General features: G+C 35.7%; 1 protein-coding gene across 1 annotated transcript in view; it reads right to left on the minus strand.

Annotated features, from left to right (window-relative positions):
* The window catches only part of LOC122171906 (cadherin-10), a 50658-nt gene extending 41123 nt beyond the window's left edge, over nucleotides 1–9535 (minus strand). Inside the window, exon 1 of the mRNA XM_042839772.1 lies at nucleotides 9305–9535. Within this exon, the coding sequence (XP_042695706.1) occupies nucleotides 9305–9535 (231 nt within the window). The remainder of the gene's footprint in view (nucleotides 1–9304) is intronic.
* Nucleotides 9536–22448: the final 12913 nt, after the last annotated feature.

Consider the following 22448-nt stretch of genomic DNA (forward strand, 5'->3'; position numbering starts at 1 on the left):
CCAAACTTTACATCAAGTGGAAATATTACATTCATGTCTTCCCACCAGTGCTTTGAGATACATAGGCAGTCATGTTCCAAAAAATGCAGGATTGAAATAATAAAACAAGAAGTAGAGGCAGTATCTACCTCTTTGTCCAAATAAAAGTGACACAAGAAAAATTAATTCAGTGTGAGTCTGTACTGCTTATGAAGAAGTAGTGCTAAATACAGATAGCACAATTGTACTGAAGTTATTGATGCATGAAAGAAAATATGAAAGACATAGAGCCAAAGTGAAGGCGAAAAAACAGCTACAGCTAGGAAAGTTAAAAGAACACGCTGACAGAGTTGGACTCTGACTAAAATATTGTCAAAATAGAGAGCAATTTTTTTTTTCCCCTTAGTGGCCCAGTCCTCCTTTAACATTCTCTGTAAAATAGCTATGAAAAGTTTCAGGAAACAGAAATAATTGAGTTTGAGGAAGTATCAGGAAAATGAATGATGTTTTGGAAAATGTTGGTTGTTTACTTCTGAGAACAAATGTTGCTCTGTTCACTAGGGGCCTCAGATACATTGACTGTACAACTATAAAACAGAAAGTACTGGAGGGTTTGATAAAACCTGCCATTACAGTCTTTTTGGTTAAGCTTATTTTTAATTATCTTCAAAGAGGAAAATGCTCACAAATATAAGGCAATGCTTCCAGCAGGAAGGCATTTTAAAAGGGTAAACATCAACTTTTAACTTCCTGGAACTTTTTCCCTCATGGGTATTTTGTTGCAAGCCACCGATTTTCTCTCAGTATTACCCCTGGCTCTTCCTTGCTATCTGTTTATACAAGATATTTAAAAGGTCATCTGCATTTGATTTAAAGAAAAAAGAGACGAAAAAGCCCCTAAAGCATTAGCCTTTGAACTGATGTAGAAACTATTCACTTTTTATTCATTTATTGTTTCAAACAATGTGTAGGTCAAACATTTCCAAACTTTTTTTTCTATGATGTTTTTTAAATCCTTGATTGAATGAATGCAATTTGATGAACTGGACTCTAGTTTTATTGAGCTATGGCTTTGAATATAGATCATTCCAATCTTTCCTTTTTGGAATATCTTTCTTTGACAGCTGGATACCGTTTTAAAATTGAAAGAGAAATTGAAGTTAAAGAGAGCTCAGATCAAATTATTTCTGTTTCTTATACTATTTTGAAGCGTTATGCTATTTTTTAATGCAATGCATAATCTCATACAACCTCCGAGTTTGGACTCAACCCAAGAGAGCTTTAACTCTTATCTAAGAGGACAGCAAAATGCATCTTATTGGTGATTTTATATCCACTGGAAGGATGTCCATAACTATCCCCTTTGTAATTCTTCCTGACAATTCATCAACAGTACTGTACTTTGTGTTTAATCAGAGCTGAATTGTCTTTTTTAGAAATTAGATTCACAATGACAAATAACTGATATTGGGAGTATTAGGAAAAAAACAAATCAAACGTTAAAACAGTTTTCTTAGAGACTGAGACAGGCATTAGCAGGAAGCATACATCAGTGATTGGGGTCATACTGACCTCTCAACCTTATTATCACTCACCATCAAACTAACACCAGAATCAATCCTTTACTCAATGGATTATTCATTCTATAACTGCTATCTCTTCATCTGAAGGACAAATTCTGCAATTGGAAAAGGAAGTCTGTCTTACATGTACCTTACTGTGTGCTGATCAAAACCATACACAATCACAAAAGAAATCTCTGACAGTTTGTATCACAGTTTGAGTTGTCAGGTTCTGATTCTTTATTATTATTATTGCAGTTCAATAACACAATCTTTGAAGGTCCCTCCCAACTCAACTAAACTCTTTTTTTCTCTTCCCTCCCCACCTCTTCTCCCCTCTCCTACTCTCAGTTCTCCTCTCCTCTGCTCTCTTCTCCTCTCCTCCACCCTCCTCTCCATGAAAACATTCACACATAGGTTGCTCTGAAAGTAACACCTCCTCTTTATTTCCATGGAAAGAAAAATAGATACAAAGTGCAAAATAACATTCTTCCATAAAGCAAATTCTCAGTTACAAAACACTATTTTTCAACACAGTTATCACCACAAGTTACGCATTTTCACGAGCACTAAACAAAAACCTGCATGGCACATTTGTGCAAATCTGCACTTAGTAGAAGAGAGATACTGTCACTGCTGCCATTGCTGAAAAACACCACCCACTGCTTCACTGTGCTCATATCCACTGTTTGGTCTCCATAAATGTTCATTAAACATTGAAGAATGTCAATGGGTGCCATTTATTCTGCACCAAGAAATTCAGTGATGTTCCTTTGCTTCATAGGGTCTTCTGTGTCCTATGCCATTCTGCCAGACTGCCCCTGTGCTTCCTTCTGTCACACAGCAACATAATGTAACAAAGTATTGGTGGGAAGGTTCAACCTCTATTGCTGTAGTATCAACATTTCTCTGACATCACTGCCCAACATAATGAAATAGGAGGCATTATTTTAAGAGCAGCCTTCATACTTTCCTGGCTTGCATTTACCATTGTACCCTGTAGCATGGAAAAACCATATGATTCTATGATTCTATAGCTAGCCAGCTGATTCTAGCTGCCAGCTGATGCACAGAAAAGCAATATGCAGATACTGCTCTCTACTTATATATACATTCATTTCTGAGAAGATTTGAATACATTTATGGATGAAGAAAGCATATGAAACTGCGTATGAAACCAGTCAGAATGACGTACAAACTCATGGAGAAACCCATCCTTCCTGCTCAACAGTTATGAAAGTGTTGTTTGTCAGGTACTCATAACAGATAAAGTTTATCTTGCTTATAGGCATACTACATGATTCTATAATACTGAGATCTCTTGGAGAGGAAATACAAAATAACTTTTTCAAGACATATGAGCTAAATACACTACTGCATGGGGTGCGGGTGCCAGACACACTCCAGGGGCCTGTGGGGCTGTGGTGTGAGGTGAGGCTGAGGATGCCCCATGCCAGACACAGCTGACTTCAGCAGCTCCATTGTAGGGCATGGCCGAGCCCATCAGCTGTGGGCAGACACCTCAGGAAGAGTCTAGGTAAGAGAGCGAAACTAGTACGTTTTGCCTGTGATCTTCCAGTCTTCAACTTGACCCACAAAATTTTTCATCTAATCTCCTCCCCCTGTCCTGTTGAGAGCAGTGACAGAGCAACTGAGTGGGCTCCTGGTAAATGACCAAGGTCAACCCATCACAGTTATCCTTTGTACCAAAATTTACTTCCTATGAATTCAGAAAGAGTAAAAACCTTTGACATAGGACAGCATATAGGAGGTACAGTTCAGTGCGCTGCCTCAGAAGTTAAACATACTAGTAGCGGTGAAAGACGTGATTGCCATGGGAAGTTTTTAAATGCTTGCTAAGAGTCACTTTGGAGAGAAAGAACTAGAAAGTTCATTTGGTTTTCAACTAATTAATAACTCTGTTCAGCAGAATTTAATATCTGAAGCTCCCTCTGCTTTGTACATCCTGGAAGAAATGGCAATTTTAATATTATTTTCCTTAAGGGATCAATAAAACAAAAAATTCTTAAAGTAATGATGATAACCAGGCAAATACTCCAGCTGTCCCCCAAAATACCATTTCAGGTTTTTAGGAACAATTACATTTCCTTGCTTTCGCTTTCAATTAAACACCATTAACAGCATCAAATCTGATAATAGTTAGGGCCCATAGAGGCCAAAGGGAAACAAAAACAGACTTCTGAAATTACAAACTACATATGAAACTGTAACCATCTAAATGAAAAACATCCTGTACCAAGAATAGTATTTTCAAGCTATTATCTATATGTACCTAAGACATAGATCCACATAAGAAATTTAGCGTCTTATAGTATTTTTTTCATGTATTTTACCTTACTTCAGTACTTTTGGAATGCTGTAGGTATACTTCTCCTATGAAGAAAGATTGAGAAAACTGGGCTTGTTGAGCTTGGAAAAGAATACTTCAGGGAGACGTCATTGTGGCCAATATTTGAAAGGAGTGTATAAACAGGAGGGAGAATGGCTGTTTACAAGGGTGGATAATGATAGGACTGGAAAGAATGGTTTAAAACTGAGAAAGAGGAGATTTAGGTTATTTTAGGAGGAATTTTTTCATACAAAGACTGGTGGTGCACTGGAACAGGTTGCCCAGAGAGGTTGTGGATGCCCCATCCCTGGAGACATTCAAGGCCAGGCTGGATGTGGCTCTGGGCAGCCTGATCTAGTATTGGTGACCCTTCACATAGCAGGGGGATTGGAACTAGATGATCATTATAGTCCTTTTCAACTCAGGCCATTCTATGATCCTGTGATCTATGTGCACATGATGTGAGCCTAGAATTGACAACTGCCACAGGCTTCATTGCCAATGAAGATTTGATGCAGATACAAACCACGGTGCTTCCCCTCTTTTAATCATATCAAATGGTAAAGAAGGCGTAGACAACAGTTTAGAGAACAGTTTATCCCTAGCAGCACCCACACAAGCACTGTCATTCTTCGAGCAATTTTCTTCCCTTTTCTTAGTACGTACAGTAATAAATATACAGAATACCTGCCTTTCAGTTCTCTCAGACTAGAGAGTCTCTGATAAACTAGTGCTTGAATGAACAATTAGTTAGCCTACCTTTACATTTGAGTAAGACTTTGTGTTTTCATTTTTCTATTCTTGTACATATCTTCCCCTGCTCTTACTCTCTTTCCTTCAGACCCAAGTTCTATCTCCTCTAATACATCACTTGTCAGTCTGTGTAGAAACCCGAACCTGTACCCCCCAAAGCAAGCTCTTGTATTCCTGCCATAACTTGGTACATTAAATAATCTTCACAGCCTACGTGTTTAGTCTTGCTGAGAAGCAAAAAGCTTTCTCAATGTTGATGTCCCTCAAGGGTCAGTTCCACCACAATGCACTTCATCTTCCATGAAATCAGGTTCTGTAAGTACAACCTGCTTTTTGCATCCAGTAGAGTCACAGTCCAAGTCCCACATCAAGACTTACAAAGGATAAACTGTCTTATTTTACTCTGGCAGTAGAATTCCAAATATACATGATCACAATTCATTTATTCATTGAGCAGAATATCTTTCCTCCTTTCTGTTCTTTATTAATCTCTGTCACAAGAATCTGCTCTAGCTGAAAATTTATCCTTTTAAGAACTTTGGTGCCATAAAGTTGATTCCCTACACTTGAAGGGAGAGGCATTTTCAGCTCAATCAGATCTTCACACCAAATATTATGCATATTCAACTCAAAATAATACTTTTCAGTCTCTGTGGCAATGAAAGTCATTTAAAAATTCATCCAGGAATCAAAAATACAACTGCTTTTTGAAAGATTTGGAGTCTTCATCTTTCCACTACAACAGCAACACTTCAGTGAGATTTTATTTTTTAACCTGTCTTGATGATGAATCCTTTCAGTCATGTTTCACTTCATACTGTTCAACATCTGATAAATTATCTTTTAAGACACTAAAAAACACTGCAGTGTATCTAAGAACTTAAATGTCTCAAAGAGCTGAAATATTCATTCTGGTTGATCCTCTATACATTAAAACTACCACGATGAAAATTGCTGGAAAATAATGTTATCTATCTCATCAAGCACAGGTGGAAATATCTGCTGGATTGAAACAGAAGGGTAGATCAAAATAAATAGTAAAAAAGAAAAATATACTTAAATGTGGATTAATTTATTTGTGAATAATGGTGGATTAAGACATTGTTATTACACAGTGGTGTTTCATTAAGAGAACAACTGTCAGCATTTAAAGGCAAAATGTTAAATAATTTTCTATAGTTAAACAAACTAAAAATATATGCTCTTTTTTGGAACAAATTTAAAAATGAGTAATTCCTTGTAACAGCACCACTTTGAGAAAATAATATATGGGCCTTGAAACTATATACTAACAAAAAGAAATAAGAACTGTGAATAAGCTTTCAATATATTAAGAAAGAATAATACAGCATACGTAGACTTTCTGCACAGAAAAAAATAATAATAATAATAGAAAGGTGGTATTAATCGTAACTCCAAATCCAAATCCCAGTAAAATGGTTTTTCTGATATGAGGCTTAAGGTTTATTTTGAACATTCCCATGCTGCTTCTCTGGAATTTTAAAAGTGTCCTTTCTCAGAATTGTTGTCTTCTAGTATAGATCAGTAAATTGTGAAATAAATATGTGGTCTCCTTTCCCACACTGATCTTTTATGGCTTCTACCTTTACTATAACCTATCATTGTAACTACTATTTAAGGATCTACATACATAAAATTTACATAATATTATTCAATAGTTTTGATTTTTACCCCCGGGATGCTATGTACTATGTGAAGACTATCAGTATTTGTTTTACACTTCAAAATTTGCTAGCAAGGAGTGCTGCAGGGGTGACCTCTGTGAGGAGGGACGACTGCCCCCATTTCAAATAGGAACTACTTCCAGTGAACTCATATAACTTATATAACAATTAAGAAAATGTAAAAATGCTGCTCAGCAGCTGTGCAAAACAAGAGTAAGAAACAGCCCTGCGGGCACCCAGGTCAGCATAAGAGAGCAAGAGACGCAGAACAGTAGCTCTCTGCAGCCCAGGGCAGGCCCGTGGAGGAGCAAGCTGTTCCCCCACAGCCCACAGGCTGTGTGGAGCAGATCTCCCTGTGCAGCCAAGGAAGAGCCTGTGGGGCAACAGTGGATGAGGTCTGAAGGAGGCACAGCTGATGGATATCCTTGCAGGAGCATCCTTGGCCAGAGCTGCAGCCCAATGGGAGCTGTGGGGAGCAGTACGCGAAGTTTTTTGTTTGATTTTAGTTTTTACTGCCCCAGTCTGTTAAGAATCGGCAATAAATTAAATTCAATTACTCTTCCTTAAGTTTGGTCTGCAACAGCAGTAATTGATGTACCTGTCTTTACCTTGACACAAGAGCTTTTTCACCATATTTTCTTCCTTTCTGATGAGGAGGGGGAATGAGAGAAAGTCTTGGTCTACATAGGGCAGCCAGCTAACATTAAACTATCACACCATCTTCATTTCCTGAAATAATAAATACTGACCTTAAGCAAGCAATGAATGTTCTGAACCAGTCAGTTCTGCTAACTTTCCTGTTTAGACTATGCTACTGTTTCACAGGCAAGGAGGAGTTAAAGGACTCTTCCACAGTTACTGGATTAGGCATCCCATTCATTCAGAGAACCCCATTTCCATAACATTACTGTGGGTAAACCTTCTCATGCTGACTTAACAAGTAAATAAATGAATACACAAATTCTATTCTGAATTTTAGCCAGTGGTTTCAAGAGTAATGAGATATTCAACAGTTTTCAATCTCCCTTGACAGATATATTGATACAGTACGAGAAATTTAAAATATATATATATAGCATTTATGAGCTCAGAAAGCAAGCAGATGAAAATTCACAAATCCAGATGAATCTGGTAATCTCACTTTGCAATTCATGCTAATCCTTTCACTGATGCATTTGCCATCTAACTGCTATTCTCAATTTTTTAAAAAATGGTAGTTTATTTTAAAATATTTAGTACTTATTTTTGACTAAGACCTGTTAATGATAAACATTCTCTTCTAGGGACCTTCTAGTCACTGGTCACAAATAATTTATTTCTAAATTGTGCTCCCATAATTTCCAAACACCATCATATTGCAAAATAATAAATAGAAAGGTGGCATTTTATGCAACCCATCTATCCAAATCACTTTGGGTTTAGAAAAAATCAGATGAAAAGAAACATCCAGAAATGTATTGGCTATACAACCTAATTTATGCGACAGAGTGCACCCTCAGCAAGTTCACAGTTGACAAAATACAATGAGTGATTGATAAACCAGATGGATCTGCTACCATTCAGAAGGATTTTAACAGTCTGTGAAAAAACAGCATCCTGGCTTGCATGAAGAAACGTATTGCCAGTAGGTTGTCTGAAGTAATCCTTCCCATCTATTCACCACCAGTGAGACACATCTGCAGTGTCAGGTTTAGTTCTCTAGTAGATGAGAAATGAAGCTACTGAAGAGAGCCCAGTGAAGGGCCACTTTGATGATTAACAGCCTGGAGCATCTTTTATGTGAGGAGTGGCACAGAGAATTTAGACTGTTCACCCTGGAGAGGTGGAGGCTAAGCAGGGACCTTTTTTTACCTGATGAGAGGAAGTGAGGATGAAGAGACAGACATTTTTCTTTGGTGCCCAGTGTTCAGAAAAGAGGCAATGAACACAAACTGAAATACAGGAAATTCTCTTTACAAGTAAAAAAAGCTTTTTTACCTTGTGTGTGGTAACACACTTGAAGTGGTTGTCTAGAGGGATTGTGGAGTCTCTATCTTTACAAATATTTAAAAGCTGAGTGGACACAACCCAGAGCAAAGCCTTGCTTTGAGTAGGAGAGTTGGACTAGATGACCTCCAAATCTCTATTACAATCTTGGCTATTCTGTGATTCTGCCATTTTCAACAAGGCAACATTTCTCTGCAGTATTTTACAAGTGAAATACCATGTTGATATCAAAATCTGGATTATAGATAAAGAAATTTCTGTTTTTATCATCTGCCAATGTTGCTAACTGGTACCCATGACTTCTACTAACTTCCATTTTCAAGCAAATTGCCATTCTGAATTAATTCATTACTTTCTTGTACCTGTTGGAATATTATTTGGCATTACATCTCACTTATTTTTTGATAAATTACGTGGCAAAACAAGCTGTACAAGAGTTTCATCAGACTTCTGCTGTACTTCAATTCTTAGCCACCTCATTTCTTACACATATTTTTAATGGACATTACTCAGTGCAATTTATCACAAGGAGAACTAAAGACAGATATGTATTTTTAAAATAGGTTGCATTCTTCAAGCATATGCACAGAAAACGGATGTGTTATTTTGTTCGAAAGATGAAGTATTCAGATGAATATTTGAAAAATGGTTTTATAATTAATTGCAAAAGATTAATAAAGAAGAGAAACTGAGTGGGCTGCTGATAGGAGTGATATGCTAAGGAATACCAGCTAGTAAAATATGTCTTCATTTGGTTCACTGAAATATTTCTGAATATAGCTATATTACTTTTAGCAAGTCTGACAGTACAATCAATGGTAATATATATATTACCTAGAAATCTGCTTCTTAAGCATGAGTGTAAAACATAGAAAATACAGCTCTGTAGAAACATGAGTGTCCTGGTTTCAGCTGAGTTGAAATTGATGATGAAACCAGGACAGTGAGGAAAATTGACAATAATGCAGAAATATTAGTGAGAAACCTACCTTGCCTACATACTGATAATCAGATCCTGTGTATTCCTCTAAAAGGAAAAACTGGTTCCACATCCAGCCTCGCTTCTGGCGGTGAAGTGCTTTTCCGTCACTCCCTGATGTGCGTCCCACAGAGCCTTTAGGTCTGAGATCAGGAGTCCTTCTGAACAGCATTTCTGTGCGGCAGGGATGCAGCAGCCACATCCAGAGCAGTAGAAGTAACAGAACTTGCTGTATTGTCATAATTGTCCACTTGTGATATTGTTTGAGCTGGTCAGCAATGGGGAGTCTACAGCTTTGTTTTTCCTGATTTGCTTTCTATGTTTCTAATTCCTGATGTAGCCAAGTCATTTACAGCAGCTCATCTCTGGACTGCACATAGTAACCAGATCCTGAAAGCAGAGAAGAAACAATGTAAGTTGGAATATATTTACTCACTAGTGTCCAATATCCCATGCTACCCTGCAGATAAAAAAAAAACAACTGTGCCATGGAAAGCTGGTTAGGAAGCTAATGGCTGTCTTGCAAGAGGGGAACATTGCAAACACACTTCTTCCTGAGAAAGAACAAGTGTGTATTCAAATGATAAATTTCCCCATTAAAACCTCACAATGTAAATACCTTTAAGAATATTTTTTTTAATAGACTGGAGTATTATTACTATTGGAACATACACTTTAAATACTGCAGCCTTTACTTCAGATGTTTTCCACCTGATTTGATTTACAAGAATTCTGGTGTTTTATTAATCTTGCTATCAAGAGGACGGAAAAGCTAACAAAAAGTAGTTTCAGAAATGAGGAAATGGTAAAACTCCAGTTCTCCAGGGTGTTTTAAATTGCAAAAGAGAATATCATATGCATCAGAAATAATACAACATGACAAGAAGCAAGCTTTTAAGTGTTACAAGTTCTTGAGGTGATCTTAAAATACATAGAGAGGTGCAAATTTCCCCTTAAAATGTAGAAAATATTTCAAAAAATAAGGCCTGTTCTGGAAGTCTCCTGAATAATTTTAATTTTGCAAAATAGTGAAATAAATCTTATCCAGGGAAGTGTTATAGCAGAGGAAAGACAATCTCCTAAATCATCTTTGCTTTGTCTCCACTTTTTCTTCTTTGTTGTGCTTAAGGTTTTCCTTCTTCTAACAATGCCATGATATATCATTTTAGCAAGACAAGTTTCATCAGCTTCTCTTCACTTCAATACTGGCATTTAAAGAGCAGTACTTATTGCTAGTGAGATCATTTGATGATTACCTCCTTCAGGACCTCATAAAAATTATGGCTTGGCTTCTGAATAGAATATATTTTCTGCAAATTTTAATAAGCTTTTAATCATTTTTTTTTTTTAACACATCCACAGAAAATCAAACTTATGGACTGGATTTATGGTACCCTGTATACTCCTCCAATTTTGGCAGCAAAAGTCAACTGGTAAAAACCCTGGTTTTTTTTTAATCCTCTTTTCCGATTTTTGATAGATCAGTAATATTGCACAGCTGTCCCATGTATTCTCTCATTTTAATAGCACTATACTCTAGCCAGTTATCACTTTAAATATTTTATTTTTCAAATTGAAACAGTGTAAAAATTACAGACATTCTTTTGGTGTTTAGTTTTGATACTAATGTGGTATGCAATATATTTCCAGTAAGTGATGATTTTATTAAAGCAAACATTACAGCAACGTGTGAAAAGCTTATAAAAGGTAACGGTTTCTAATAGATAAAAGAATGTGTGCTTGTGTAGTGAACTAATGACTGAACAAATTCAGTTAAGGAAGCATCTTTTATCTTAAGAGTTATGCTATCTGTGGAGAACATTTTCACCTCTCCTCCAAGAAGACTCTGTAACTTGTCACAGCCACCATTTTCAAGGACTTCAGCCCCAAGGTTGTCCCCAGTAACTATCAAGCAATCATTTTTGTCTAAATAAACAACAGATTATGTATCCTATCATTTACCTCTTCTTCTTTTCTCATAATACTTTGAAAAATTTTACTTTATTTTTGAATTTGAACATCATTCAAAACAAGGAGTCTAAAGTACGCCACTAATAACACGTCAAATTGCATCATAATCACAGAATCATAAAATCATGGAATTATTTGGGTTAGAAGGAACCTTTAAAATTGTCTAGTTCCAACCCCCTGCTATAGGCAAGGACACCTCCCACTAGACCAGGTTGCTGAAAACCCCATCCAGCTTGGCATCCACAACCTCTCTGGGCAAGTTGTTCCAGTGTCTCACCACCCTCAAAGTAAATAATTTATTTCTGATATCTGGTCTAAATCTTCCCTCTTCCAGTTTAAAGCCATTAACACATACAAACTGAATTTGTGGTCCTTCACCTTGGAAATTATTTATCGCAACTCATATTTACATTCTTTTGAAATAAAGGCATAATGAGCAAGAAACTATGATTTATTCTCAGAAACTTATAAACGCTTTTTTCTCAAAGACCACAAGAATTTCAAACTTGAAATGAGCTTTTCAGGATTTTATTAGTTTCTGTAAAAATAGGAAAGCTATTTTGCTTTTTTTTTTGTGGGGTTTTTTCGGTTTGTTTGTTTTGTTTTGTTTGGCTTTTTCTTCATTTGGTTTGGTTTGATTTGTTTGTTCATTTGTTTTTTTTTTGAAAAGGAGATATAGTAGTTCCCTTTTGAGATGTTTTTTTCTTTTTTTCTTTTTTTTTTTTTTTCTTTTTTCCTCTTCTTATTGCCATCCCTATATATAATCCACTATTCACACATTATTATTTGATGTAGAAGTGTTGTTAAATTCCTCTTGGGAAATAATGCTTCAATATTAGGGGCTGTTATTGAATTTCTTTCTTGTTAAATTAGGTCAGCAGAATGAAAGCTCAGATGAAATTTGTTAAAGTTTCAGAAGTAGCTAATGTACACGGACTTGGCAAGCATGGCTGCTTAATGGATGTATGTATCAGTAAGGCTTTTTCCTTCCTTTGAGACTCTTGATGGAGTTCAGCATCCTGCCCTAAGTGTTTGACAGTCGCCTACACTAAAGCAATAAGTTATCTTCAAAAATAACATAACAAACAATAACCCTTGTATTTTTCAAAGAGCAATGAATAGGCAAAAAGTCATCAAATAAAAAGCACTGGAAAAATAAAGAAATTGTTAAAGCAAATTAAATACAGGAAACCTTTTAATATGCAAGTACAGAAAACAGACAGAAGTCCCAAATCTGTAATACATTACCTGTTTGATTTATGTGATATATCACCAGAACTAAAGCAGTCAATACAAGAAGACAAATGTATCATCTTTTTTGAAATTCCCTGCAAATTTCTTTTCTAAAATGCCTAAGTTTTGGTGAAATTTCTAAATTAAAAGAGTGTCTGAGAACACAGCAGTATGTTTTTCTGGCTTCAACTAATCTTTTACAGTAGTGCAATAGTTTTAAATAGCATTAAATTATTTTAAATCAAATTATTTAACCAGTCTTTCTCCTCACATCTCTTTCTTCTTCCAAAGGACGACTTCTCCATTTCTCCCACAATAGAAATTAAACAAAGAAAAATAAAAAGACTGCAAAATCTAAGTCTTTTAAAAAATACCAAATATATACAGAAATTTTATATGTCTGTGCAACATGCCACTAAATATATATATATATATTTATATATATATATATTAAACATATATGGAGAAAAACGATGCTCTACCTTGCTCTTGTTTATGCAGGTTTTTGTTTGGAGTTTGTTTTTAATTATTATTGTTATTATTATTTTAAGAATCTTCAGTGTGAAAGAGATGGATCAATCACCGGCAAAGCAATTAATCATTTCACGTTTAGCTTTCAGCTAACAATTTAGTAATAGTCAGTTGTTACTTTCCACACATTAATCACAATGCATTCAGTTCTAATTTTCTCAAAATTTGAAAAACACTATGTTTTCTTTACTCTGTCATGAAAACCATCTAATGATGCAAAAAACATATTTCATTTCCCTTGAACTCATGAGATTTAATAGACACATAAAATGGGACATTAATACCTTCAGTCGATGTATTAATATAAATATTCTGAAACATTTCAAGAACTGGCCTGGAGATATTTCTGCACTGCCCTTTCTGTTTTCTCCACTTCTGTTTCTATTGGGAGCCACAATATAGTCAGCATCTCTAATCTTGTGTTTTAGACTTTTTTTTTTTTTTTGTCGTTTTATAAAAGGAAAACACTTTTGAAACTGAAGATGCATTGCAACAAATTAGGTTAAACTACACTGGAATTTTATGAGAACAATTTTTAATTTTATTACCGTGAAACAAGGTAGAACATACTGTGGTTTTGTTTTTTCTTCTTCTGCAGAGGTGACATCAATAGAGCTGTTCCTATATATATTCACAGTGAGAAATATTTCATATTTTCCTCTTTATTTCTTGCTATCTCTATTCTCATTCCAGGCACCATTACAAAGCTACCAGCAAAAGCTACAAAAGACCTTTAAAATATGAAGAAAGACCTTTTAATGAAAGACCTTTAAAATATGAAGAAAAAGCCCCATTTCTTGGTCAGCTTTGGAAGAGCATACTTTCATTCTAACAATTTTTCCCATGTCTTTATTAAAATGGGGAGGAAAGTTCTATGTTGTAGAAGCAATTACTTGAAAAACATACCTTTGCAAGAGACTTTTAAAAATATAACAAAGTATTTATCTCTGTAGGTAACTTACAAGTATAATTTATCCCTCAAGGGAAGAAGATGTTTTATGAAGATTTTTAAGAGTTTACTTGAAGCAAACAAATAAGTTATTTCAAATGATCGATTTTTAATGGATTCTAATCTCATTATTCCTTTTATTACAGATTTATGTTCTTTGCTGTATCTATTATATCCCAGTGAAGTAGTCTAAAGCTGTTCACAATATAATTGCCAAGTTGTGAACTAAGGAGATAATTGGTAAATTGTCAATAAGCTGTACATTTTGTAGCCTCCAGCAGAACATTTAAACAGTGCAGTGACCACCATGCAGTTATTAAATTATAAATTATAACATGAATTTGCAAAGTAGTCAGCTGTACCTTTGACCTTCAGAACTTAATCGTCATTGTGAAGTCCTGCAATACTTGATCCAGTCAGGATTTTGAGTCTGAGTATTCATAGTCTGATGCTAAACTAAAAAAGACAACTAACTTTTCTGAAATTACGTAATTTAATTAGCTACAGTAATCCTATTTTCCAATATATTCAAAGTTATTTCACTGTAATGATTCTTATGTTATTTTCGTAGTTCACAGGGAGAATGACAGAAAAAAAGGAAAGAAATGAAAAGGAAATACTGAGCACTGTAACTTTTCCCATAAAAGTTAATATTATAGGTATGAATGATTTCATAGACTCAAACCTTATGTCTTCTTTTTAATCATATGTACATATATATGGGTAACTCTGAAACTAATGCCTCTATTTATTTCTGTGAAAACTACAATACACACAAAAAGCACAATAACATTATTTGGGAGAGTACATTCTCAGCTCCAAAGCATTAGTTTTCAATGTAGTCATCACCATTAGCTATGTATTTTTACCAGTGTTGAACAAGAGGCTGCATGCTGCGCTCGCACAAATTTGCATCAGCAGACATGACCCACTGTGGCTGTTGCTGCTGTTGAAATGCACCGCACTCACCCCACTGTGCTCTTCATAATGCTCTTCAATAATCCACTGTTTGGTCTTTATAAATGCTCAGCAAGAATGGATGATGTCAAGGGGTGCCACATTTCCATATGGAGGAATTCAGTGACGCACCTTTTACTTCACACATACTTCCATATCAGACAACATTCTGTCAGACTGTCCTTTTGCTGCCATCTGTCACATGGCAACAAAATGTAATGGAATACTGGTGGAAAAGTTCAGCTTCTGCTGCCATATCACCAGCATCTGTCTCTGATGTTATGGGCAAACATAATAAAATAGCAGGCATTACTTTCAGCCCTTCTATGTGTACTGGTTTTGAAGCAGAAAGCTAAAGATTCTGCCACCCACTGTTTGGTCAGTATACGGTTCCTGTGTGCTGACAATACTCTGCAATTCTTCCTTGTCCTTGAGGAAGACAGAAACCCTCAGTCTTAGAACACAGCAGGATATTGAAATAACAAGCAGAATAATGGAGAAAAGGCAGATTTTGCAAAATATTCTTTCATAACAATTCTGACTGTTTATTAATGAGGTTTTTGTGTCATACTTTGATATCTAACAGTAAGTCATCTCTCCCTATGTATGACATCATTATTTTGTTTCCACAACAAGACTTCAAGAGTAGCATAGTATTATGATAAATCAAAATTTAATATTGACACATTTGCTTTTGTTCTTATTTGGTGGGGAAGCTTTTTTATGCAGCAGTGACAAAAATGGTAAGTGACTTGCGTATATGCAAAAGTTAAATCTATCATTTCTGTCAGGTGCCCAGAGCATTTCGTTTCTTGTTGCATCCTGTTCTCACTTCTACATGCCTCTATCATATCTGATTATAGAGACTGAGGGAACTTACACAGCTCTTGCTAACTGTCTGGTGCTTTTCTGCATAATTAGGATGAAAATTAGAGAGCTTACTTATAACTTTCATGATGATTATCAGAAAAAAAAAAATTATTACCCCTAAATCTAAGGAGATTCTATGAAAGGTGCTGGATACTATTTTTTAAATTAATAATAATAATAATAATGAAGAAATGGAAAGGTCATAATAAATTGCATAACATAGGAAAAAACTGAATATACATAGGTCTGGAGAGTATAATTGAGGCATAGAAGTATAGTAGGTCTGAACAATCTCAGCACTGTGGATTGTTTTATCACACATCTTCTAAATAATGAAAGAAAACTCGCATAGAGAAAATGAAAATATATGAACAGAATTACTATTTTAAAGTATTAAACCATCCTTTCTCTCCACTGAGACTCATTCATTTAAAATGTCAAGTTTTTAACATCATAGTACCAATATGCAAATCATTAGAAATGAGGCTGGCAACAAAGTGTTTAGAAAAAAAAAAAGTAAAGGAGAGGATAACTGCATCTATTTGTCTAACACTCAAGATTTAAAAGAAAAAAAAAAAGATGGAGAAAGTGGCATGACTGCTGAAAATAAGAGATTACTCTATTTGTCCACCACAACTAGTATAAGAAATTTATTTCACTTACAATGATTAGGTTAAACTTTGAGAAAACCTAAGGATAATCAACAGCTAAAATGAGGTGGGGCTGAAACTTGAAACAAGCAAGCTAAGTGTGCTTCTTTCAGGAATGGTTTACATACAGCTAGTGTGAGCAGAGCATTTACCAAAGTCCTTTTTTAGCTCTGTCCTGTAGAACTCCATCCTGTTTTTCCATATCATTGTTTCTCATTATGTCTTCCTTCAGTCACCAGTGGCCACCCTATTTTCCTAAATATGAATACAAAGTTTTTGAACAGTCATATTCTCAGTCATATTCTTTTCCATTTATTCAATTTCATCTCATGCAGAGTTCCTGTTTTCTGTTGAAAACAACTTCAGTTGTCCTATTTTCCAGCCAGTGTAACACACAATTCCACACAAAATGACACAGTATTCGTCACATAGTTCCCTCCTATTTAGGTAAGGTCTGAGCTGGTCTTCTGTGACTCTACCCATAGTATTTTGGAGTCGCATTTACGCTACTAACTGTCTGCTATATTCTCCTAGCTTGGAAGTGAATTTTTGTCTCTTTCCTACTCTTTCCTGACTTCCTCCTACGTACTTCCTAAATGCTTATCTCCATTACATTTAGCTATGGCCATGCTACTTTCCATAAGATATGCAGACTCCTTTTATAATGGCAGACCTCTACTTCATCTATTAAAAAAAAAAAAAAAAAAGCAAACAAAAAGCAGTTATGGGTTTTAGTATTTGATTGTACTTTCTATCTTCCCTTGTTTACTTAATAAAAAATCACTGTTCTGATATTTAGCATGTATGATAGGTAAAAAGGAGAAGGGAGTGCTGGTATAGTAGAGGAGAATATATCACCGTAATCTGGATACAAGAGCAAGCACTGAAGAGTATAATAAATAGAATTTGTAAATATCACAATTTCTTATTCTACTCAGTCCATCTTTCATAGATTATGATTTTATTTATTTATTTATTTTAATTCAATAAAAAGATCAGAAATTTCTGTCTGCATGTGTTAAAGAGCCAAAATTGAGAAACCACCAAAAGTCTAGACCTGGGGACTTAATACTCTTTCCCTCTATCCCGAAGGGTTTTCCTGAATAAAGTGAACTGTAATGAATAATGCTAAATGGTTACAAAAAAGACATGCTTTTCCTTCAGGGCAGTGGAATTTTAAATTTCCTAGTCTTTGCTGTCCAGCGCTTTCACCTGCCGGCAAAATATCAGCTTTATTAGAGAAATAGAATAAGCACAGAAGCGTGCCAAATATCTAAAAACTCACCATAATCTCATCAGGAGTTTATATCTTCAGCTCAGGCTGAAACCTTACAGCTTCAGAGAGCACAGGCAGTTCACTAAAGCATAAAGAATTGGGGCACTGAGAGATCGTGCCTGCTTAGAAAACTGTATAATTTAATAAAGTGTTCATTGATGTCTACACAGTGGCTCCTCAAACTTGTGTTATTGCTTGTGCCTGCAGCATGGTTAGTCCCATTCCTTCTAATTAGATGATAGCAGGAGGATTACATTCTCTCTTAGCAGACAGGAAAAAATGGAAACAACCATTTCTCATGGAAACTCATACCTGAAATTTAAGAAAGAATAACAGTAAGGAAACTAGTTCAGTCATATCTATGTATCTCTTGAATTCATTAGAATAGAAGCATTAGTATTGAAAAATACAGCTTAATATTCACAAATCTCAGAAATGATACATGGTATTACAGAATATTTCTTGAATGGCAAGAAGATATAATTGCAATGCATTTGAAAATTTGAAAATTTAAGCCACTTTCAACTTCAATTAATTTTTTTAATACATTAAAAAGTTCTACACTATCTTTTTTTCTGTTTAAACAGCAAATTAAAAATTACGTCGTGAGTCGACAGATTTTGGGGATGGAATGAAATTGTGAAAAAAAGTGGGTATTGGTATTACCTTTTATAGTACTAATTTCCTCTGGTTTGATAAAAACTATCATAATTTAATCATATTCAGTGAGTCAGAATTTGTAATTAGTTTGGAAATTGTATTGTGTTATTCTATGGTGAGAAACCACTGTTAAGAATAAACCTCATATGTGTATATTTTACAATAACCTGTGCCTAACATTACACCATTTACTGTCTTGAAATGATGTGTATAACATCAACAAGATGAAGCACTGTACGTCAGATGTTCCATGGAGGCAATAGAATAATTTTGTATTGTCTACGCAATGTGAAGTTACTGGCTGTGCAACCTACATGTGATGATGCCAGCTAATTAGAAGATTGCATTCTGCTTTTTGCTCCAAATAGTTCTTTCTTTAAATCAAAATACAGCAGGTTGAATCAAAGTCTTTTCAAAATTGGTTTGGCACCAGCATAAACTGAAGATCTCACATAGTAAAAATGAGCCATTTTTTGTCCATCTCTTAGGAAGGTGTGACTAATTCTGAAAGTAAATACCTACTCCTAAGTGGCACATCACTCTCATAACAAGGCACCAGAATTGGGCATAGCAAACTGTGGAATAGTATGGGTTAATTAGAAACTTCACTGATGAGGAAAACTCATAAGAATGCCTCCATCTACTTTGAAACTCCACCAGCACTTGCTTAAATGGACACTCAGACAACTCTTCCCAGTCAGTAAATACCCCTTAAGTATCCACTGACACTTACATGAGAATATATAGGTAGATGCTGATCAGGTAAATAAAATTATGCATGTTCTGACACAGGGCACAACATCTGTGAGGTCTTGAATTCAAGTTTTTTGCAATATCTACATATGCGTTTTACAACCTCTTTTACCTCCTCAGTCTTCAAGGCAATAAATGTTTGTTAGGCCAACACAGCACATTCAGTTTGATCAGCAGCATTGCAAAAAAAGAGATATAGTTGTGGCTTTTGGAAATGTTCTTGGAGAAAATGTGACGAACATTTTTGCATCGTACAGTTTGAGGGGGTTTTTTAACATGCCTTTCATGATTGCTGGTTATACAGAGAGATGTTGATCTACTGGTTGTTTATACTATTGTTTGACGGTTATGTTTTTGGATGTTCACCATAGCACCAGAGAAAATGATAATGTGTTCCAAAGATAATGAATTTACTGAAGAGTTACTGAATTTGTGGCAAAAGCCAGAATGGAAACCACTTTTTCAGTCCTGATGTCATCATACATGTAGAACACTGCTTTACAAAACAAATAATTAAAATTACTCTTTCATGGAAAAAAAAAATCAACATACTGAAGAACAATAGTGGTATCTCAAGTAACATGAAGAGGAAGTTTTCCCAGTAAGAGCACTCCTGTAGAAAATTATGAGTTCTACATGAGCTTTCACCACAATGTAACTTCTTCCTTCTTTCTAATTTTTGTATATCCACAGACTATAAACTACTTAACTCTCTTTTTCCTCAACATGTGTTTAGTTTTTGAGCCCATTGTTTCTCTTTAAGATCTAAAAAAATTATCTATTCCTTGAAAGAATGTAATATTTTTCCAAATACATCCAGAGAAGCTCATGAAATACGTTTTCATCCAAGAAGCCCATACCTCATCTGTAAATCCTTGGTTTTTTACAGCTACAGCAATTCTAACAGTCCTTATAGCATTCATTATTGCATCATCCAAGATGTAGAGTAGGAGTATGCTTTTTTTTTTTTTCTTTTCTATTACTCTACAGTAGATAATGTAACATTGTTATTCTAGTCTTCTGTTGTAGTCTATATGACCAAGAAACTCAGGTGAAGACATGCTAAGCGATCACCCAAGACAGCAGAGAAAGTATGTGATGGACGTTGAGGCAAATTGTATCTTCTAAAGTTTCAAAGTACAATACTCTAGTAAACCTCATAAGGTTCAATAAATCCAAGTGCAAGAACTTGCGTCTGAGTTGTGGCCACCCCCACTGTCAATGCAAGCTTGGAGATGTAAGGATAGAGCACAGCCCTGCCAAAAAAGACCTGCAGGTACTAGCAGATGGCAAGCCGGACATAAACCAGCAGTACTCCCTCGCAGCCCAGAAAGCCAGTCTGGGCTGCAACAAAAGAAGTGCGACCAGCAGGTCAAGGAAGGTAATCCTACCCCTCTACTCTGTGCTGGTGAGACCTCACCTGGAGAACTGCATCCAAATGTGGAGTCCTTAGTACAGGCAAGATACGGGTCTGTTGGGGAGTGTCCAGAGGTGGGTCATAAAAATGATCTGAGGTACAGAACTGCACCCCTGTGCAGGACAGGCTAAGAGTGCTGGAGCTCTTCAGCCTAGAGAAGAGAAGATAGCAGCATTTCAGTATCTAAAGGGGGGCTATAGAGAAAGAAGAGGACAGACTCTTCAAAAGGATCTGTTGTAACAAGACAAGAAAGAACAGTTTCAAACTAAAAGAGAGGAGAATTAGACTGTATATAACAAAAGTTTTTTACAATAAGGATAGTGAGGCACTGCCATAGGTTGCCCAGAGAGGTGATGGATGTCCCATGCTTGGAGATAATCAAGCTCAGGCTGGACCTGATGAAGCTGTAGATGTCCCTGTTCATTGCAGGAGAGCTGGACTAGATGACTTTTAAGGGTCCCTTCCAAACCAAACAATCCTACAGTTCTTTGATTCTACTGAATAGTCTTTCATTTTTCCTCTTTGGCAACGCTTCTATTTTTTATCCTACACTTACGTACCCTGTTTCAAATCTATTCAAAGAGATCATCAAGTTTGTGAATTGTAGTGAATATAGCCAAGTGAAATCATTCAGCTGCTCAGTGAGGGCTTGTGTCTGTAGACAAAACTATTAAGTACCCCTCTGTAGGATAAAGCTGTGTTCCAAAGAGCTATAAATACTCTTGAATTACCATAGTTGCATAACTTAATAGAGCATTGATGTAAGTGAGTGTGGTGTGATGAGCAAATAGAGAATGGAATAACAAGCAGATTGTCGATTATATATAGCAAGTCTAACAATGTTTTAAAAAAGGTATGTATGCTATTATGAGAGGATACACACAACAGAAAATGTCCATATATCACTTTCAAACGTGTATAAAGTAACACTTAATACTGACTGTCATTAAAATTTGTCAGATTACAGATGAAAAGCTGAAGTTGGTGACCTATTGAAGCGTGAATACTAAGGACTGACTGATAATTAATAGGGTAATGAATCATACAATGTTTAAGAAACTGAAAAATTAACATACAAGAGATACCTCCCTAAAGAAGCTACTCAAAACTGAAATTGTTTAAACAGTTTTTGGTTATCTGAACACAGGAAGGATTTACTATGTCAATTTTACTATGCCAAATAAAGAAACCTGAGCATCAAATGAAATATTGGGAAAAGTTCTATGGGTAAGTGTAAGCAGCACATATCTTCAAAAGATGTGAGATCTGAGACATTTTCAGGAAGCCACTTGTGATAAGTGCGAGAGCAGTTGTCAACAGAGAATGCACAGCTAAACAACGCCCTCACTGGCAAACAGGGCAAAGTGGAGAGTGAGATGAAGAACTGTCGAGGATCAGCACCCTTAATTTCTTTTTCACCTCGCCAACTCCCAGTCCTTGCTTAGCAGCAAGTAAGGAAGCAACAACATAATGCAACACAGCATGAAGATTTTCCAGAGTAGAGAAAGGAAGCAATCACGAGGGTAGCTCTGAATTATGGTAAACTTTAAAAGGAATGCTCATCTCATATTTGTATGTTTGCATATTTATGCTTTAGCTTGGGAAGTAAAGGTCTTCCAGTGCAAGTGAAAACTAGTATTTCAGTGATTGGATTAAACAAAGCCTGGCATTTTGTTTGTTCTTAGGAGAGCTATGAAAGGAAAGTAAATGGTTTTCCACACTTTGGCTATGATCTGAGATGTTTTCTGGTAATTTGCACAGGCTGCCTTGAAGGATAAAAGACAGACCTTAAGAAAAGTCTACTGGATCTGAGGCTTTGAATTCCAATTTCAAATGTATCAGCTTGAGCAAGACTGTGTTTAAAAAAAATAAAGGGGGGGGGGGGGG

The sequence above is a fragment of the Centrocercus urophasianus genome, unplaced genomic scaffold, assembly GCF_019232065.1.
Source record: "Centrocercus urophasianus isolate 14NV4802_14NV808 unplaced genomic scaffold, USGS_Curo_1.0 seq_11, whole genome shotgun sequence".
NCBI classification, from domain to species: domain Eukaryota; kingdom Metazoa; phylum Chordata; class Aves; order Galliformes; family Phasianidae; genus Centrocercus; species Centrocercus urophasianus.